This window comes from Bufo gargarizans, chromosome 7 (genome assembly GCF_014858855.1).
Source record: "Bufo gargarizans isolate SCDJY-AF-19 chromosome 7, ASM1485885v1, whole genome shotgun sequence".
Lineage (NCBI taxonomy): Eukaryota > Metazoa > Chordata > Amphibia > Anura > Bufonidae > Bufo > Bufo gargarizans.
In genome coordinates this window covers 187,366,612-187,384,370 of record NC_058086.1, presented here as the reverse complement: position 1 = coordinate 187,384,370, position 17,759 = coordinate 187,366,612, and the positions used below count along the sequence as shown (strand labels likewise).

At 46.4% G+C, this 17,759-nt stretch overlaps 1 protein-coding gene across 1 annotated transcript in view; it reads right to left on the bottom strand.

The window, feature by feature from the left end:
• Nucleotides 1-17,759, bottom strand: part of PXK (PX domain containing serine/threonine kinase like) — a 70,452-nt gene that overhangs the window by 8,073 nt on the left and 44,620 nt on the right. The window contains 9 exon segments of the mRNA XM_044300663.1: nucleotides 5,937-5,996; nucleotides 6,550-6,619; nucleotides 7,373-7,459; nucleotides 8,907-8,984; nucleotides 10,292-10,340; nucleotides 10,909-10,987; nucleotides 13,625-13,742; nucleotides 14,890-15,051; nucleotides 17,177-17,278. Coding sequence (XP_044156598.1) covers nucleotides 5,937-5,996; nucleotides 6,550-6,619; nucleotides 7,373-7,459; nucleotides 8,907-8,984; nucleotides 10,292-10,340; nucleotides 10,909-10,987; nucleotides 13,625-13,742; nucleotides 14,890-15,051; nucleotides 17,177-17,278 — 805 coding nt within the window.

The following is a 17,759-nucleotide window of genomic DNA, read 5'->3' as shown; positions in this document are numbered from 1 at the left end:
AACGGAAGACACACGGCCGGTATCCGTGTTTTGCAGCTCTCAGAAGCAGCATGGAGGGCATTATACAGCAGTGCCGGGCTCGTGCTGTTTAGCTGTGATTACAACGCTAGGGTGAGACAGTAAATCCTGTACAAGAGCCAGCTCCTCCATAGACTTCTATGGGCTGGATGTGATCTCATACTGCAATCAGCTACTAACTCGTCTTTGTTGAAGACTGGTTTGAACAGTGAATAGAGAGCGATATAGGTGCCTGCACACAATGCGGATTGCATGTGGAAAAACCGCAGCGTAGTACAGAACCAGCAACGTGCATGAGGTTAGACAAATCTCATGTATACTTTGCTTTTTCACTTCGATCCGGAAATTGACCTGCTGTGCGTATTTTGAAATCTGCAGCTTGTTCAACTGTTGCTTTGTCTATGCGGATCTCACCCCTTTTCAATTGAAGGGTGAGCACTGCGGAAAATCCACATGAAATCTGCACCAAAAAACGCAATAAGTGCATTTTTGGTGCAGATTTCACATGGATTTTCTGCACATGAAATTTGCACCACCTGCAGCCACCCTTAGGGGATGTTTACATGACGGCTTTTCACAGCAGAATGTGGAAATGTCCATTCACGAGCGCAGCCACTAAGCTGCCGCTCCGAGATCCCCAGCGGCGCCTTCCTTGGAGAAGTATGGGATGCAGAATGGACGCGGTCGCCTGCGGAATTTCTGCACGGCTGTGCACTTCAAAATTCTACCGTAAAAGCCGTTGTGTGAACATCCCCTTAGTGAGGTGGGGGATCAGGAGTAAAAGTGGAGTGATACATAGCGAAAGAGGAATTCTGTAACAAGACATATTTTAAAGTGTCATTTGTACTATTGAATTTTGAAGAAAACTTGACACGACAATTACTCTTTGGGCTGCGGATCAGCGATTCCCTCAGCATGCTGGGAGCCGTTTTATAAAAGCTGGAGAGCCGCGGGTTGCAGATCACTGGTGTAGATTTAAAGGGTTTTCTAACGTTAGAAACTCACTCGACCACTCCCTCTTTCCCGCCATTGTAACGCGCCCCCCCCATTCTGTACACCGTTACATAAAGGCCACGTACTTTGCGATACGGTTTTCTGGAAACTTAGGGCTGGCAGCAAATATACATCTCAGAGTGTCAAACATGATCATAGTATTGACGTGGTGGGGTGCCGTAATGTAGACAGTCCAGCCATGCCCGGGTGGCAAGGTGGCCGCTGGTTTCACTCGAGACAAAAAACAGCCCAAGTTTGACCCATTTTTCCAAGCCCATATTTTATATTTACGAGCTCCAGATGACAACATGAAAGCCTTCTAGGATACATAGAGACGACAAAGACAAGGGTTCATCACCAGAGAGAGGATCTCCGTGTCGTGCAACGCGCCAACCCCCCCGCACTAGGCCTAACACAATGTATGCGTTTTGTACGGAGTGTTCCTTTAATGGTACAGAGCTTTCTAAGACGCACAGCCGACATGAATGTAATCCTATAGACAGCAATGATGAGAATGTTTCGAGACAAGACGTTTCTTACAAGCAGGAAGGACAACATTCTCCTTGTTGGGTCGGGCAGGCAGGCAATACGGCAGAAGCGCGGCAGGCAATGTCCAAGCATGACAGCATCATGGAAAGAAGCGGCGTAGGTTACACAACAGCAGTCCTAGTAAGCAATTATCCAGAATCCATGAAGGTCACAGCTTTTTGATCAGATTTACATAGTGTATTGTTTTTTTTTTCTTTTGCGTTAGAATGGTTTCACACAGCGGGGGTCATTTATTGCAGCTCTACACCAGTGGGGGGTTTTAGCGTAGAAGTGTTACAAATTTTGTTGCAAGGGCTGGTTTGCTCCAGGTGATCAGTTGTGACTTTTGTTTTGTTTTTCTATTAAAGGGGTTGTCCCATGAAAAATATTCTACAGTTTTCAAACCAGAACCTGGATCTGAATAATTTTGTAATTGCATGTAATTCACAATTTAGTAGAGCCCCCGAGTTATTCAATAAAATCTATCTGTATAGCACCACCAGTTTGTCTTTTTCTTATTTCTTTGTCCTGTTCACCGAGGTGGACGCACATGCTCAGTTCCAACCTTCAACTGCCTCCTGAGCTGTGATAGGTAGAGCATGGACACGCCCCCTGAGCTGTGATAGGTAGAGCGAGGACACGCCCCCTGAGCTGCAGTAGAAAAGACCCTCCCCTTGAGCTGCCAGCTTGATATAAATCTGGCAGAGCAATGAATGGGGAGATCTCTGGATCCATGTGAGGAACAGGGCTGGTTCTAGCTTTGTTAGAAAGAGATTATCATGATCTCTGATTTTCATTTTTTTACATTAATCATGGGATAACCCCTTTAAGCCATTCTAACTCTTTTATTTTATTTTTTTTCAAAAAATGCACTGGCCATACAGGCCCTTTAAGTACATGTATATGGGTCCTGTGCAGAATGTCACTGGGAGCTCTTCCATGACGAGGTGATTGTTTGTAACCATTAACCTATAACATACACAAGACAGAACTCACACAACATAAGGATCCTATGCTTAGGTCAGTCTAGTATTGCTGATTTAAGTAAATTGAGTCGAGCAGAAATACAGCACACCACCTATATACATAGGTCGAGCTGTTTCTGGAAAAAAAAAAAAAAAAAAAAGCCATGTCTTTCTAACCTTATATAACCCTTTTAAATTACTTTACAGAGGATTCTGACTTGTGACTGTCCTCTTTGGACATGCAGGAGTGTATAGAACATGTACATCTTAAAGGGGTGGTCTCACTTCAGCAAATGGCATTCATCATGTAGACAAAGTTAATAGAAGCCACTTACTAATGTATTGTGATTGTCCATATTGTCTCCTTTGCTGGCTGGATTCATTTTTCCATCACATTATACACTGCTCGTTTCCAGGGGTTACGACCACCCTGCAATCTATCAGTGGTGGTCATCCTTGCACACTACTGGAAAAAGCACCAACCTATGCAAGCTCCCACGGTGCTCTTTCCTATAGTGTACAAGCACAACCGCCGCTGCTGGATTGCAGGGTGGTTGTAACCATGGAAATGAGAAGTGCATAATGTGATGGAAAAATGAAGGCAATATGGACAATCACAATACATTAGCAAGTGCCTTGTATTAACTTTCTCTATATGATAAATGCAATTTGCTGAAGTGAGAGGACCCCTTTAACTACTGCCTGTATTTATTGTAGTGAGTGGTATGGCAGATCGCTAGGACATGTCAAGAAATTATGATGGCTGGGATGCCGACTGTTCCCAAGAATGTAAGGGATGCAGGGCTGGAGTAGTGCCGAATCCCCGTCAGTATTCTTCCCTGCACAGAGGTACTGCAGCACAGCGCCACTCACATAAATAAGGCCGGCTGCAGTTCCCTGCACAGATGGGTGCCCGGGGGCCACTGGACTCGTGAGCAGTGCTGGCCAGAAGGAAATGCTTTGTATCACCAAATGCACAGCACGCATCAGGTAGACAGAGAAGCAGAGTGGCTGGAAATCAAAGGATCTACAGCTGAAAGGATGACAAGGAGGACCCCAGGTAAGTGCTCTGTTTGTTCCCTAGTTAATATGATTTTTTTTTTTTTAACCTGAGGGCTACTTTAAAGTATCCTAACACATGCCGAAATAGCAAAGTAAATAGTATAACTGAAAGCTGCCATCACTGCAAATCATGTCTCTAAGCAAAGTCCCTTTTATTCCAGCCCACCACAATAAAAGGGTTAAAATATCACAGTGCAGGATATTTCAGGTAAGTCAATGACGCATTGATGTAAGTGATCCGGAGATGCAATGTGTGAACACAAAGCGTGCATGAGGGGACACGGACGGACAAGAGCAGTTAGTGTGAAGCACGTCATATGGTCGACTTACCGTACAAGTACTCGTTCTTAGAAAGCAGAATGGGTTAGCAGCTGAAGAAAGCACAAGGAACTAGTGCTTCTCTATATTATACATGTCATTGTCCTCTAGTGACTGGCACTGCCTGGAATTGCCGCCTACAAGGTGAACTGAAGGTGGCCATAGAAGGGCAAATGCCAGAAGTGGTTGAGTGAAAAGTGTGACCAATAGAGACCATGAGCACCGCACTCCAAGAAGTGGTGGAAAACCTGGAGGTCATGCATGGTGCCAGCTGTAAAATCTGTGGGAAGTCACTGCATTCTCATGGGTTAAATGCAACAGAGCAGCTAAAAAAAAATGTGCTTCAAAAACAGCGCAAAATAAATTGGCCCGCACTGACTAAGCAGTAACTGTGGCGCCCAGGGTCACAAATGATGATGTCCGACAAATCTGTGCTTAAAGGGGTTTTCTCATCTGAGACAATGTGGGCATATCACTAGGATATGCCCCCATTGTCTGATAGGTGATGGACCCACCTCGGAAACCTGCACCTACGCCGAGAACGGAGCCCCGAAAGTAGTGGAGGGCGCACTACACATGCAGCCGCCTTCCATTCATTTCTACGGGTCCGTCGAAAAGAGCCGAGGGCCCATAGAAGTGAATGGGAGCGGTGGCCGGTACTGCGCGGGGCGCTCCCATTCACTTCTATGGGGAGAGCACTTAGTAGTGGCCGGACCGGAGTCCTCCAGCCACCACTTTGCTGGCTCCGTTCTCGATATTAGGGGCGGGTCCCAGTGGTGGTGCACCTATCAGACAATGGGGGCATATCCTAGCGATATGCGCCCATTGTCTCAGATGGGAATACCCCTTTAAATTTCCCTCTTTTGTCATCATCCACCATGTTGGAAAAGTGACAATTAAAGTGGATGCGTTCTCTAAAGGATAACAGTTTTAGTCAAATTTATTAAAGGGGTTTTCCATCCTCATGATAGGTCATCAATATCAGATCAGGGGGGTTCTGACTCCGAACATCTCTACCGATCAGCCATTTGAAAAGGTAGTGATGCTTCGGTGAGCGCCGTGGCTTCTTCCCAGACTATCATCAGTCATGTGGCCTAGGTGCAGGTTAGTCCCATTGAAGTGAATGCGGCTGAGCTGCAGTACCAAGCATAGCCACTATACAATGTACGGCGCTGGGCTTGGTAAGCGGCGAGGAGGCCGCCGAACAGCGCTGCCTCCTCAACAGCAGATCAGCGAGGGTCCTGGCTGTCAGACCTCCACCGATCTGATATGGATTACCTACCCTGAGGATAGGTCATCAATATCAGAGCCTTGGAAAACCCCTTTAAGAAAAAAGCCTGAGAAATGTGTAAATTTCACTGAAACTAATAGCTGCTTAAAGGGGTTATCCAACCCCAAAAATACCCCCCCAATTGCCCAGGCCCCTCACACAGGTTGCACTTACCTTGCTCCCCGGCACCTGTGATACTTCTGATGCCCGTATGGCCACCGCTGCATCTCCCCAAAACATCCTCCGCCGGGGGGCAGCCAATAGCAGGCTGCGACGGGAACAAGCCTCCCTAGCGTGACCTGCGATGGTAGGGAGCGGCGGCCGTGCCGGCATCAGAAGCGACGTGGGTGCTGTGGAGCAAGGTAATTACAATCTGTGTGAGGGGCACAGGCATTTAGGGGGTTGGATAACCCCTTTAAGGCAGGGATAGGGTTGGTTGTCAAATTATTAGGAAGAATAGAACTTTTAATACATTTTGGGTCCAGCTATTCCCTTTACTTAGACTGGCGTCAGAACCGCCAGTCTTAGTAAATGGGAGCCATAGGGGGAGATTTATCAGACTGCTGTGAAGTAGAACTGGATAAGTTGCCCATAGCAACCAATCAGATTCCACGTTTCATTTTCCAAAGGAGCTGTGAAAAATGAAAGGTGGAATCTGATTGGTTGTTATGGGCAACTAAGACAGTTCTACTTTACACCAGTCTTATAAATCCACCATAGTGTTTACACACCAATAGGAAGAACAGTCATCCAGAAAGACGTAAATCGCCATTTATACTGACCTGCTGTTGAAGGTGGTGTAGGAGACGAGGGCGATGTCAGAGGAGAACTCGTTCCAGAGCCTGCAAACCAGAAAGGATCGAGACATATTTATGGATGTATAGTGTAATAGGAAAAGAAACACATCGAATGCCTAAAGCATTTGGCTCTTGTTCAACTACAACTGGATGTGCATACTGAGAGTTGTAGTTTCACTACAGCTGGATAGACATGTTGCCCACCGCTGGTTTAGGGTAGGTAACAACACAGCATAAAGGTGAAGTCAATTTGTTAAAGGGGTATTCCAGTTGTGTAAAGATCTCTCCTATCCACAGGAGAGAGAATAACTTAGATCGACGGGAATCCTACCACTGGGACCACCACTCATCATGAAACTGGGCCCCGTACCCAGTAGAGCTCCCCAAAATGAACTTGGTTGCATCTGCCCCATTAGTTTCCATGGGAGTTCAACACTCGGCCATCTCCAGAGCTCCCATAGAAATGTATGGAGTGCCCACCGTTCAATATGGGGCCCCCGCTCTTGTGATTCATGCTGGACCCCCTCTAATCTAACAGCTATCCTATACTGGGGTTAACGTAACATAACCAGAAAACCTCTTTAAGTTTGTAACTTACCTGAATTATTTGAGTTGTTGCATTTCATTGACTGCTCCTCTCCAGATTCGCAGTTTGTGCGCTTTGACTTCTAGGAAACACAAGAACAAGGTATAGAGGATGAGTCCTTGGTCACTAATATGGACAGCTGCGATAAGTCAGTGAATGAGCCCACTCTTGCTTCCATTTAGAGGCAGTAAACTTGTATATAGCTGGTCATGCTCTCATCTCAGAAGTGGATACAATTGTATCCAGTGTAGACAATGCTCTGTGAGTTAAGGCTGAGTTCACATCAGCGTTCATCTTCCTCTGAGCGGAACCTAACGGACCCCATTACAGTCTGTGGGGCCAGTAGGTTCCGTTTGGCTCAGTTATGTGCCGAATCCGTCCTTTCCGTTCTCCTGGTCCCATAACGGAGCAGAAGAACGGAAATGCTAAAAGCTGATGTGAACTCAGCCTAAACCTCCTGGACTCCAGAAGGATACATTGTAGCAAACTAGAAAACAGATGTGTGCAGCTGAGTAAGGGTATGTTCACACCACGCTGCGGCGGTTCACTTTGAATGCAGTGGACTCACTCATAGCTTAGCCCCAATAAGTGGAGCTAAATCACAAGCAGACACCGGCTGCGGCTTCCACCACGTGAAGAAGGAACACTGTTTTAAACTGCAGCCTGCACTGCTGCCTCCCACTGAGAACAGTAGGGGGCAGACACCACGCAGCCGCTGATGAAAGTTTGGTGCAGGGTACGCCCCAAAATTCTGGCAGTATAAACTGCTGTGTAAACAGGTCACAACCTCTATATAAAAGTTTTAGGATCCACATTGTCAATATTTAATTTTTACCTTTCGTGCCAAAATTTTCCTCTTTTTCTTCTCTTCCTCTGACCCGTGATGTGACTGTGCTCGTGTCAGTCGTCTGTGCTGGTAGATCTGCACGGCAATATGTACACTTCACACATACATGTCTACATCATAAATCCTTCTCCCACTATTGTCCAGTTATGGAGCTACAAAGTAAACCTTAAGGGGTTGTCTCATCATAGACAATGGGGGCATATTGGTAGGATATGCCCCCATTGTCTTATAGGTGTGGGTCCCATCGCTGGGACCCGCACCTATATAGACAACGAAGCAAGTTGGTGGCTGGAAGACTCCAGTCCGGCCACCACCAAGCTGGCTCCCCATAGAAGTGAATGGGAGCGTACTGCGCATGCGCGGCCCCCGCTCACATTAATTTCTATGGAGCCGACGGAAATAGCCGAGCCAGTGCTCGGCTAGTTTCACCAGCCCCATAGAAAATGAATGGAGGGCGGCTGCGCATGCGCAGTGCACCCTCCTTTATTTGCAGGGCTCCGTTCTCGATATAGGTGGGACCCGTACCTATCAGACAATGGGGGCATATCCTAGCAATATGCCCCCATTTTCCATGATGAGACAACCCCTTTAACATTTCCCTGGACATCACATGTCCCCCCCATAGTGCCATCCGAGTATAAAGAATGCCCCCCAGTATAACAAATGACCCTATTGAAGGCTCCTAGTACTAATAATGCCCCCCACTTCTCCTTGTGTTGTTCTTGGGTCTGAATAGTGCACCCCTGTCTTAACGGCTGTTAAAAATAGCTAAATTGATTTCAATGGGGTCCATCCTGCCGAGAAAAAGACCAAAAATAGAACACGTCCTATTTGTTAATGGCCGCTATTTACTAGCTGTTAAAAAATATATATATTAAATTAGCCCCAGTTTCTAAAACCGGTTGTATGACGGCAGTTAAAAAAAAAAAACAGGCGCCACCGGGCTGTTTTTCGCTGTCGTGTGAATGTAGTCTATGTTGTAAGAGGAACAAAAATTCCCCTGTCATTCACAAGGAAAAAGTGAAGGTCAAGTCATATTTACTTGCAGAAAGCTCTTCATCCTGTAATTGCACCACTGGTATCTAATAAACTGGTCTCCAGTTTCTTACATGATGGGCAACATAATGTCTGATCATGAGACATCATTTATGTTTAAAAGACAATAGTAATAAAGGACCGGTACTCGCTCTCTCTTGAAATCTTGCAAATATTCCTTTATTGCCACATATGTATCGGTGATGCGTTTCGGCACAAGCTGTGCCTTTGTCAAACATCTTTGTCAAACATCATGACAAAGGCACAGCTTGTGCCGAAACGCGTCACAGATACATATGTGGCAATAAAGGAATATCTGCAAGATTTCAAGAGAGAGAGAGAGTGCCGGTCCTTTATTACCATTGTTATATGCCCTAGGACACGTGCACCGCCACGCCATAAACCGCAGTGCCGAAAGATCTACAACTTATGTTTAAAAGACTGGATATGACCATGGCTTCCTCTCTAATAACCCACAGGACATTACCGATTTCTGCTCCTCCACGAGCCTCTTCTCCATACATTCTTTGGCTGTTTTCAGGGCTTCTTTTAACTTGGTAGGAATCTGGACGGTTAAAAAACAAAAACAAAAAAAAAACATTAGATTCCCCCTGCTCTGGTTTCTCCCTTTGTCCTTCCGGTGGGCCAGTCCACCCCACCCCACTACGGCACAGGAGGAGCAGCACCCACTTTTCTGGACTGTGCTTCAGGAGTACAGAGGCGAACATGCTGAATGTGCTTGATGAGCATTCACAACCAGGGCAAAGGGGCTTTCATTTGTCTACAGGACAATTAGTAAATATTATACAATATAAATGACCACCACCCAGTGGGTACCTTCAATGGAGGCAGTCCACGGGAATGCTACAGGCCTGGGGAATGGTGGGGGCCCGGCGCTGAACAACATTTCTACCTGGCATGAATACATTTTCATGCAGTGGCTACTACGGGGAGCTCAGTGCGTTCAGATCGTTACAGCTTTAATAAGGTAACTGCATACATTTTTATGCACTGAGCTCCCCCTAGTGGTGGCTTCCGTCAGCCAGTTAATAACATATTACCTGAAGGGAAGCAGTGATTTAGAGCTGTATGGGGGAGACTTATCAGTGTGTTTAGGCCAAATACATTAGAGAAATACGGTGTTGAGAATAAGCGCTGTATTTTTAAAGCATTTGATGTAAAAGTCAGATAAAGTAGGTGAAGCCAAGGGCAACTTTTTTCTTTTTTATTAATTACAATTAATTAACAAAAAATTTATTTTGCTTAATAAAAAATAAGAAAGTGCATTTGCCAGAAATCTGGGCCCTTGCGAAGTGCATTCTGCATTGGGGGGACGTACTGGGTGGGGCAGAGGGGCCCATACTGTTTTACTATTGGGCGCTATGAGATCTGACCTATGAGGGGGGTATACACCCAAATAGACAACTCTACGTCCTTCTAGGCAGCCACCAAAACTACCCCAGGCTATCCCTAATGAATACTTATAATGAGAAAGCACAGTTTTCACCAGAATTGCCCACGACAGATATCAGTAGTGTGCTTTCATCATTCTACCTACAGATGGCGCATTTGTCTTATGAAAATGTGCTTTATCAGCAATTTATATCGCTTTGAGGCCACTAAACCACCAGAACGTCCTTACATACGGCTGGGGTTTAGCTTCCCATGGATTGGTTTTTAGGAGCTGAAAATGTAAGTTATATTGTTGGGCACTTTTAATAAATGAGTCCTTTGTGTGCGTGCAAAATTTACATGTTCTTGTATCCCATCATCCCGCAAATATATAGATAATAGAAATTAAAGAGCGATCGACCCACCCGATATTAGGTGAATGGAACCATGACGGCAGTGACATGCATCTCCATAGATTACCTTAAACTGAGGTTTTTCCGTATTCATCAGCACCACGTCACTAAATAACCTAAAAAAAAAGAGAAAACATCCACTAAAAACTGCTCATCATAAAGGGGTATTCCCAGCAGCGGCAGCAGAGTTTGTTAGGGACTTCATATGGTTTTACATCAGGCATCCTCAAACTGCGGCCCTCCAGCTGTTTCAAAACTACAACTCCCAGCGTGCCCGAACAGCCTACAGGTATCAGCCTACAGCAGGGCATTGTGGGAGTTGTAGTTTTACAACAGCTGGAGGGCCGCAGTTTGAGGATGCCTGTTCTACATCTTCAGTGATAATCACAGGTATTATTGTGAATATTATTACATATTATTATTATAATAGCAGATTTGATAACCGTATGTAATACTACTGACTAACCTGCAGGTGGCGACATCTGACAACGATCAATTACATACTTTTTTTTTAATCATTTCTTATAGCTGGTAACATATAAGGGGGGGGGGGGGGGGCTTCATGTATAGATTAATTTGTACCATAGCATTTTCTAAATGGGAATAATTTTAGAAAATGGCTCAACCTATTCTTTGCCTAGAACAAACCATATGATCTGAAGACGTAACAAGGAGGAGACTCACGGCATCTGAAGGAGCTGGGACACGGACGGCATGCCAGATTTGCAGGCTTCACATGACAAGATGGACTCCAGGACAGACACTAAAACACAAGCAGACGTTTTGCACTTCCATCATCACTTCATTAGACCAATCGCTCAACAGTCAAAAGTAACTGTCATTTTGGCCTGAGGCCACTGTTACAGCTTCACTCAACCTCCAGGAGCATTTCCTGGTCTCCACAAACCAGAGGAATACGCGGTCACACCAGTGTCCGCTGCTCTTCTTCTACTGCGATCACATGACTGCTGCAACCAATTACTGGGCTCAACAGTCACGTGTGCATCAACAGAGTATGACTGCTGAGACCAGCGACTGACTGCAGAGGTCACGCCAACAACAAATGTGACGTTATCACTGCAGGACTAGCAAGGACTGGCACATCTGAAGGATGAGTAATGCTTTTTACTTTACTTAATACAGGATCCAACTTTTAATTTTTTTGGGGGGGAAAACTTAAGGGAGTCTGTCAGCACTTTTGACCCCTCAAAAGGTAGATAGATGAGGCTTAAAGCTGCCTAAACATACCTCAAGAAAGTATTGAAAAAATGGTGTCTATATTGGCTACGCGTTTCGGCACTGGACCAGCGACTTCCTCAGGCCATAATCGATAGTGGTCTGAGGAAGCTGCTGGTTCAGTGCCGAAACGCGTAGCCAATAAACTCAACAAACAAACAAAATTAATTCAATGCTTTCTGGATTGTCTTGAACTTCCTTCCGCCAGCAGCGCCCGACGATTGCCCGTTTTCCCTGGTCGCTCTCTTGCCGTCAGGAGCAGCATGCTGGATTTTCTTCACACGCCCAAATCAGACTTGTGACTAGGATATGCTCTCCTCAATGTCAGTCTTCAACACTGTAGTGTGACATTTTTGCTGGTTCAGCAAAGCTGAGGGCACCCCTAGAGGCACTGAAAGTGCACCCCAAAATGCCAAGTCTTACTGCTAGATCAGCACACTTTTAGGTCATGGTCACTGCAGCCAGGACAAGCGAATCACAAGTGAAACCATAAACTTCACCTGCCCAAGCCGTTCAGCCGCGGATCCCATCAGGAAAGCGTTCCAATTAATGGCAAGACCGCACGCGGTTCTGCTGCGCGCCAAACTACCGCTACCTCTACATGTTCATAACTGGTTACAAGACGAAGGAGGCACAGAATAATGAAAAGGTATCAGGAGCCTGTTATCTAATTACAGGGAACGTTCCCCGACGGATCTGCCGGGAAATGAAATTTTCTCGGCAGTCAGGAAGATCTGCAGACTCCACAAGGCGTCGGTAAGTAAAAGACAGAACAGAGAGCAACTCATTCCACCTCTCATCGTTTCATGTACTTAGCAGCATGTGAACTGCTTTCAGGCCGGATTATCCGTTTAACAGTGACACGCAGATATTGAGACATATTATATCTGTAACCGCTCGGCTCCAGCGCCAGCGATATATCCCTCGTTTCCTCCACACAGATCCAAACACCCACGGCTCCCAATTACTGATAATGCTGTGCTGACCAGTTTTCCTGTAAGGGATTCCCTCCTACACGGACGCAGCAGTACGGTAAACTGGTCCCTACACAGGGCTGTGGCTGACAACACCCGAGGGGACATGGTGAGAGTGCACGGAGGGGTTAAAGTATACGACTATATTAGAGGTTCCGAAAATAGCCAGACGAGCATGCTCGGCTATCTCTGGCCGTCCCCTAAAAGTAAATGTAGCGGTGGCCGCGCATGGGTGGTGTGTTCGGCATTAATTTCTGTGGGACTTCCGAAAATAGTCGACCAAGCTCACTTAGCTATTTTCGGAACTCCCACTGAAATTAATGGAAAGCCCTCTCCTTCACTTTCAGGGGCCAGTTCTGGACATAGAGTTGGGACCCGGTGGGATATACTAGCAATATTCCACAATGTATCAGATGATAAAGACAGCTGCAGCAGAAAGGATACTCCCACTGAGCTGTGATAGGGAGAGAGTGAGAGCAGAAAGGACCCCCCCCCCTAAGCTGTGGTAATGAGAAAGCTGCAGCACAAAGGGCACACCCGGTGAGCTGCCAGCCTAAAGATGATCTAGCAGAACGCCCAGGTGTTTTAGACCGCTCAGATTGCATTACAGAACGTTTGCCGCCACCCCCCCTCCCCCCCATTAAAATAGTACCTCTCTTGTGTCTGTCCCACATAGAGATCCTGAAAAAGGTACTTTATAAAAAGGTATGCAAATAAGCTGTCGCAAGTTACAGCCGCCAGTGCCCAGGCCCCTCAGCTATGTGTCCAGATAACCGCTCCGCTTGCCGTCCTCTCGCCCGCCCTCCTCTCCTACTGCGTCCTCCTCCTCTGGTTTGGAGGAAGAGGAACAAAAGCAGACATTTTTTTGCAATGTCAAAATGGACTTTTAATTTCCAGACATGGAGCCCTGGCACCTCGTAATCTTGTGGCTGGAGGAATGCACCAGTATTACAGCTTCCATACAGGAGAGCGTCATGCTGTCAGTCTATGCCACTGTCCGGGGTGGGTGCACTGCAGACAAGGTCTGAAATGTAGAATATCTGCGGTGTAATCCTGCACACAGGGCAGATATTCACTTGGAAACCATCAGCTTGCTTAGGCTCTGCCTTCCAAGTCTCCACACGTTACGTCGCTTGCCTGCAGCTCACGCATTCATTTGCAATCACTGGATTAGTCCGTTTCTTACTCACCCACTGACATGGACGGAGCCGGCGGAAACTGGTCCACAGGCACAGAATCAGGGGGTCGGCCGTACGTCATCTCATATAGTAAGTGGCCGAAGCAGTGCACGTCGATGCTTTCCAAAGTCTGAAAATGAGGAGCAGATCATCAAAGATCAGCGGCATTTGAACATGGTCCCCATTAAAGGGATTTCTACAAGCAGAGTAGGGGCTGTGCCTCCGGTAAAACTTATTGTAATATCATTCAACATGAAAAACTAGTTATTTTGGTCATTTAATTTCTGTTAGTTGTGAGATATCCTCTTTATTTCACTAGAACGCCCTCCCTGGTGTTTAATCTGTATACTAATATGCACGTCCATCTATTGAGGCGGTCGCACATGCTCAGGCCAATCCTTCAATTGTCACCAGCTACATCTACTGACACAGAAGCTGTGACAATTACAGGAGAGAGCTGCAGCAGAAAGGACATGACCCCTGAGCTGCCTTAAGGAGAGAGCTGCAGAAGAAAGGATACACCCGCTGAGCTGTGATAGGGAGAGAGCTGCAGAAGAAAGGATACACCCGCTGAGCTGTGGTAGGGAGAGAGCTGCAGAAGAAAGGATACACCCGCTGAGCTGTGGTAGGGAATGAGCTGCAGAAGAAAGGATACTCCCCCTTAGCTGTGATAGGGAGAGAGCTGCAGCATAAAGGACATGACCCCTGAGCTGCCTTAAGAAGAGAGCTGCAGAAGAAAGGATACACCCGCTGAGCTGTGGTAGGGAATGAGCTGCTAAAGAAAGGATACTCCCCCTTAGCTGTGATAGGGAGAGAGTAGCAGCAGAAAGGATACTCCCCCTGAGCTGTGATAGGGAGAGAGTAGCAGCAGAAAGGACACACCCGCTGAGCTGTAATAGGGAATGAGCTGCAGAAGAAAGGATACTCCCCCTGAGCTGTGGAAGGAGAGAGTGCCAGCAGAAAGGACACCCCCCTAAGCTGTGATAGTGAGAGCTGGGGCAGAAAGGACACACCCTGTGAGATGCCAACCTAAAGATGATCTAGCACAGGGATGCCCAACCAGCTGTTCCAAAACTACAACTCCCAGCATGCCTGGACAGCCTACAGCGATGATCCTACAGCAGGGCATGGTGGGAGTTGTAGTTTTACAACAGCTGGAGAGCCGCAGGTTGAGCATCCCTGATCTAGCCAAACAATTGGGGCAATAAACAGGGAGATCTCTGGATCCATGTGAGGTACACGGCTCAATGTAGCTTTGTTTCAAAGAAAAGGCTTACATGAATTTTTCTGAATTGTCTGAAATAAGATCTGTAAAAGGACGGTAATCCGAGTAGGCAATTCTCTAGGTCCATCAGGCGACACGTCTCTCCTTCAAGCATAATATTGGAAGCATGAAGATGACCGTAGGGATAACCCCGATCATGTAAAAACTTGAGTACCTGGGGGATATAGGTAAAAAGTGACAGTCACATAAAGACGAGAAGACTTCTTCATGAAAGCAGAAAGAATACATGGCGCTTAGCAAGTAATCCAGAGCTCTCTGAATTTACAATGCATCTCCCATACTGGCTGGAGGCTACAGTAGACGCCTGCCTGGCTGCAGCCTTTACCCCGCTCATATCGGGGAAGCAGAACTGGACAGATAACATCCAATCTTTCCTTCGATGCAAAGTATCTAACAAGTAACTAATACTATTAGGGCCCTTGCACACGACTGTATGCCCTCCGAGACATATGTTCCAGGGCGGCATACATCGTGCGCATGGGAGTACACTGCATCATAGATTACAATGATGCTGTGCACGTCGGGCTGCCCGCAAGATCATATAAGTGTGGGACAATAGCCCTGCGGGCGGCCCGACGTGCACAGCATCATAGATTACAATGATGCTGTGCACGTCGGGCTGCCCGCAGGGCTAAGGTCATAAAAGTGCGGGACAATAGCCCTGCGGGCGGCCCGACGTGCACAGCATCATTGTACTCCCGTGCGCACAATCAATGCCGCTCCGGGACATATGGCCCGCTCACCGACCGTATATCTCGGAGGGCATACGGTCATGTGCAAGGGCCCTTAAGCAGACTAAAGGTCGATGCTTAGTTGTGGCACTGAACCCACTCTGTAACCCCTACCCTTCAGCAGTGGTCATCTTAGCTCTGCTCTGGTACCTCGACCTAGCGTTACTTAGGCTACCTTCACATATGCGTTTATGCTGTCCGGTTTTAAGATCCAGTAGAGGATCGCGAAACCACAGCAAAACGCTTCCGTTCGAATAATACAACCATCTGCATCCATTCAGAATGGATCCTGTTGTATTATATCGAAAAAAAATGAAGAATCCGGATCCAGCACTAAAACCATTTAAAAAAAAAAAAACTGATCCGCCACCATTGAGTTACATCGTTTTTGGCACCGGATTCAGCTTCTTCCGGTTTCCATGCCGCACACAAAAACGCTGCTTGCAGCGATTTTGCGTCCGGCATGGGAACACAACAAACCGGAACGGAATGCATTCTGATATCTATAGCCCAGAAATTCGCTGTAAGGCCGCTTTCACATCTGCGTTTTCCTTTCCGCATTTGAGATTCGGCACAGGGTCTCAAAACCGCAGCACACCGCTTCAGTTTTGTCCCCATTCATTGTAATCTGCAGGCAGCAGGTTATAGAGCAGGAGGAGCTGAGCAGATTGATATGTAGTTTTAGAAGAATCTTTTCTCTGCTCTATAACCTGCTGCCTGCAGATTACATGGTGACAGGTTATCTTTATATATAATCTGCTCAGCTCCTCCTGCTCTATTACCTGCTGCCTGCAGATTACATAGTGACAGGTTCTCTTTATATATAATCTACTCAACTCCTCCTGCTCTATAACCTGCTGCCAGCAGATTACACGGTGACAGGTTCTCTTTATATATAATCTGCTCAGCTCCTCCTGCTCTATTACCTGCTGCCTACAGATTACACGGTGACAGGTTCTCTCTATATATAATCTGCTCAGCTCCTCCTGCTCTATTACCTGCTGCCTGCAGATTACACGGTGACAGGTTCTCTCTATATATAATCTGCTCAGCTCCTCCTGCTCTATTACCTGCTGCCTGCAGGTTACACGGTGACAGGTTCTCTTTATATATAATGTGCTCAGCTCCTCCTGCTCTATAACCTGCTGCCTGTAGATTACACGGTGACAGGTTCTCTTTATATATAATGTGCTCAGCTCCTCCTGCTCTATAACCTGCTGCCTGCAGATTACACGGTGACAGGTTCTCTTTATATATAATGTGCTCAGCTCCTCCTGCTCTATAACCTGCTGCCTGCAGATTACACGGTGACAGGTTCTCTTTTTATATATAATGTGCTCAGCTCCTCCTGCTCTATAACCTGCTGCCTGCAGATTACACGGTGACAGGTTCTCTTTATATATAATCTGCTCAGCTCCTCCTGCTCTATAACCTGCTGCCTGTAGATTGCACTGCCTTTTCACGACGACAGGTTCCCTTTAAAAATCAGCCATTCGTAGTCTTTCGCTGGATGATGTTTTTCACGCTTTCTACAGGAAATAACAGTACCTCTAAAATCTGTCTCCCAAATGTCTTGATTTGCTGCAGCTCCAGCCCTTGGATTTTTCTGGGATTACAGTATTTCTTCAGAAAGGGATCTTTAGGTTTGGCCTAGAAAAAAAAGGACACTCGGCCTGAATAAAGAGAAGCTACAAACCAACCAGGAGGGGCAGATACAAGAAAACCTGATGGCAGAACTATAACAACCAATGGACACAGTGACAGCATGGTGGTAACTGCGGAGGAACATCCATCTACTGACTTTCCACAAACCCTGAAAGCTAGATAAACAAAAAAAAAAAGGGGGGATGTATCCGGCACTCGGGGTCTATGGATTACAGACCAAGATACCGCGACTCAAATAGCTGCACAGAACATGAAAATACTTCCTACTGGATATATTGGGAATTCTCTGCAATGCTGTTGGTTTTCCAGTGTATCCAATGTATTAATTATTCCCATTGGCAATATTTTTTTTAAATTTCTCCCAAAATATCTAAAAGGAAAAATGAACCCACTTTGTTTCAGTTTCTACCGCTCCAATGCAGCCTATGCATCTCCATGGTAACAGACAACAAACACACCCTGTGTA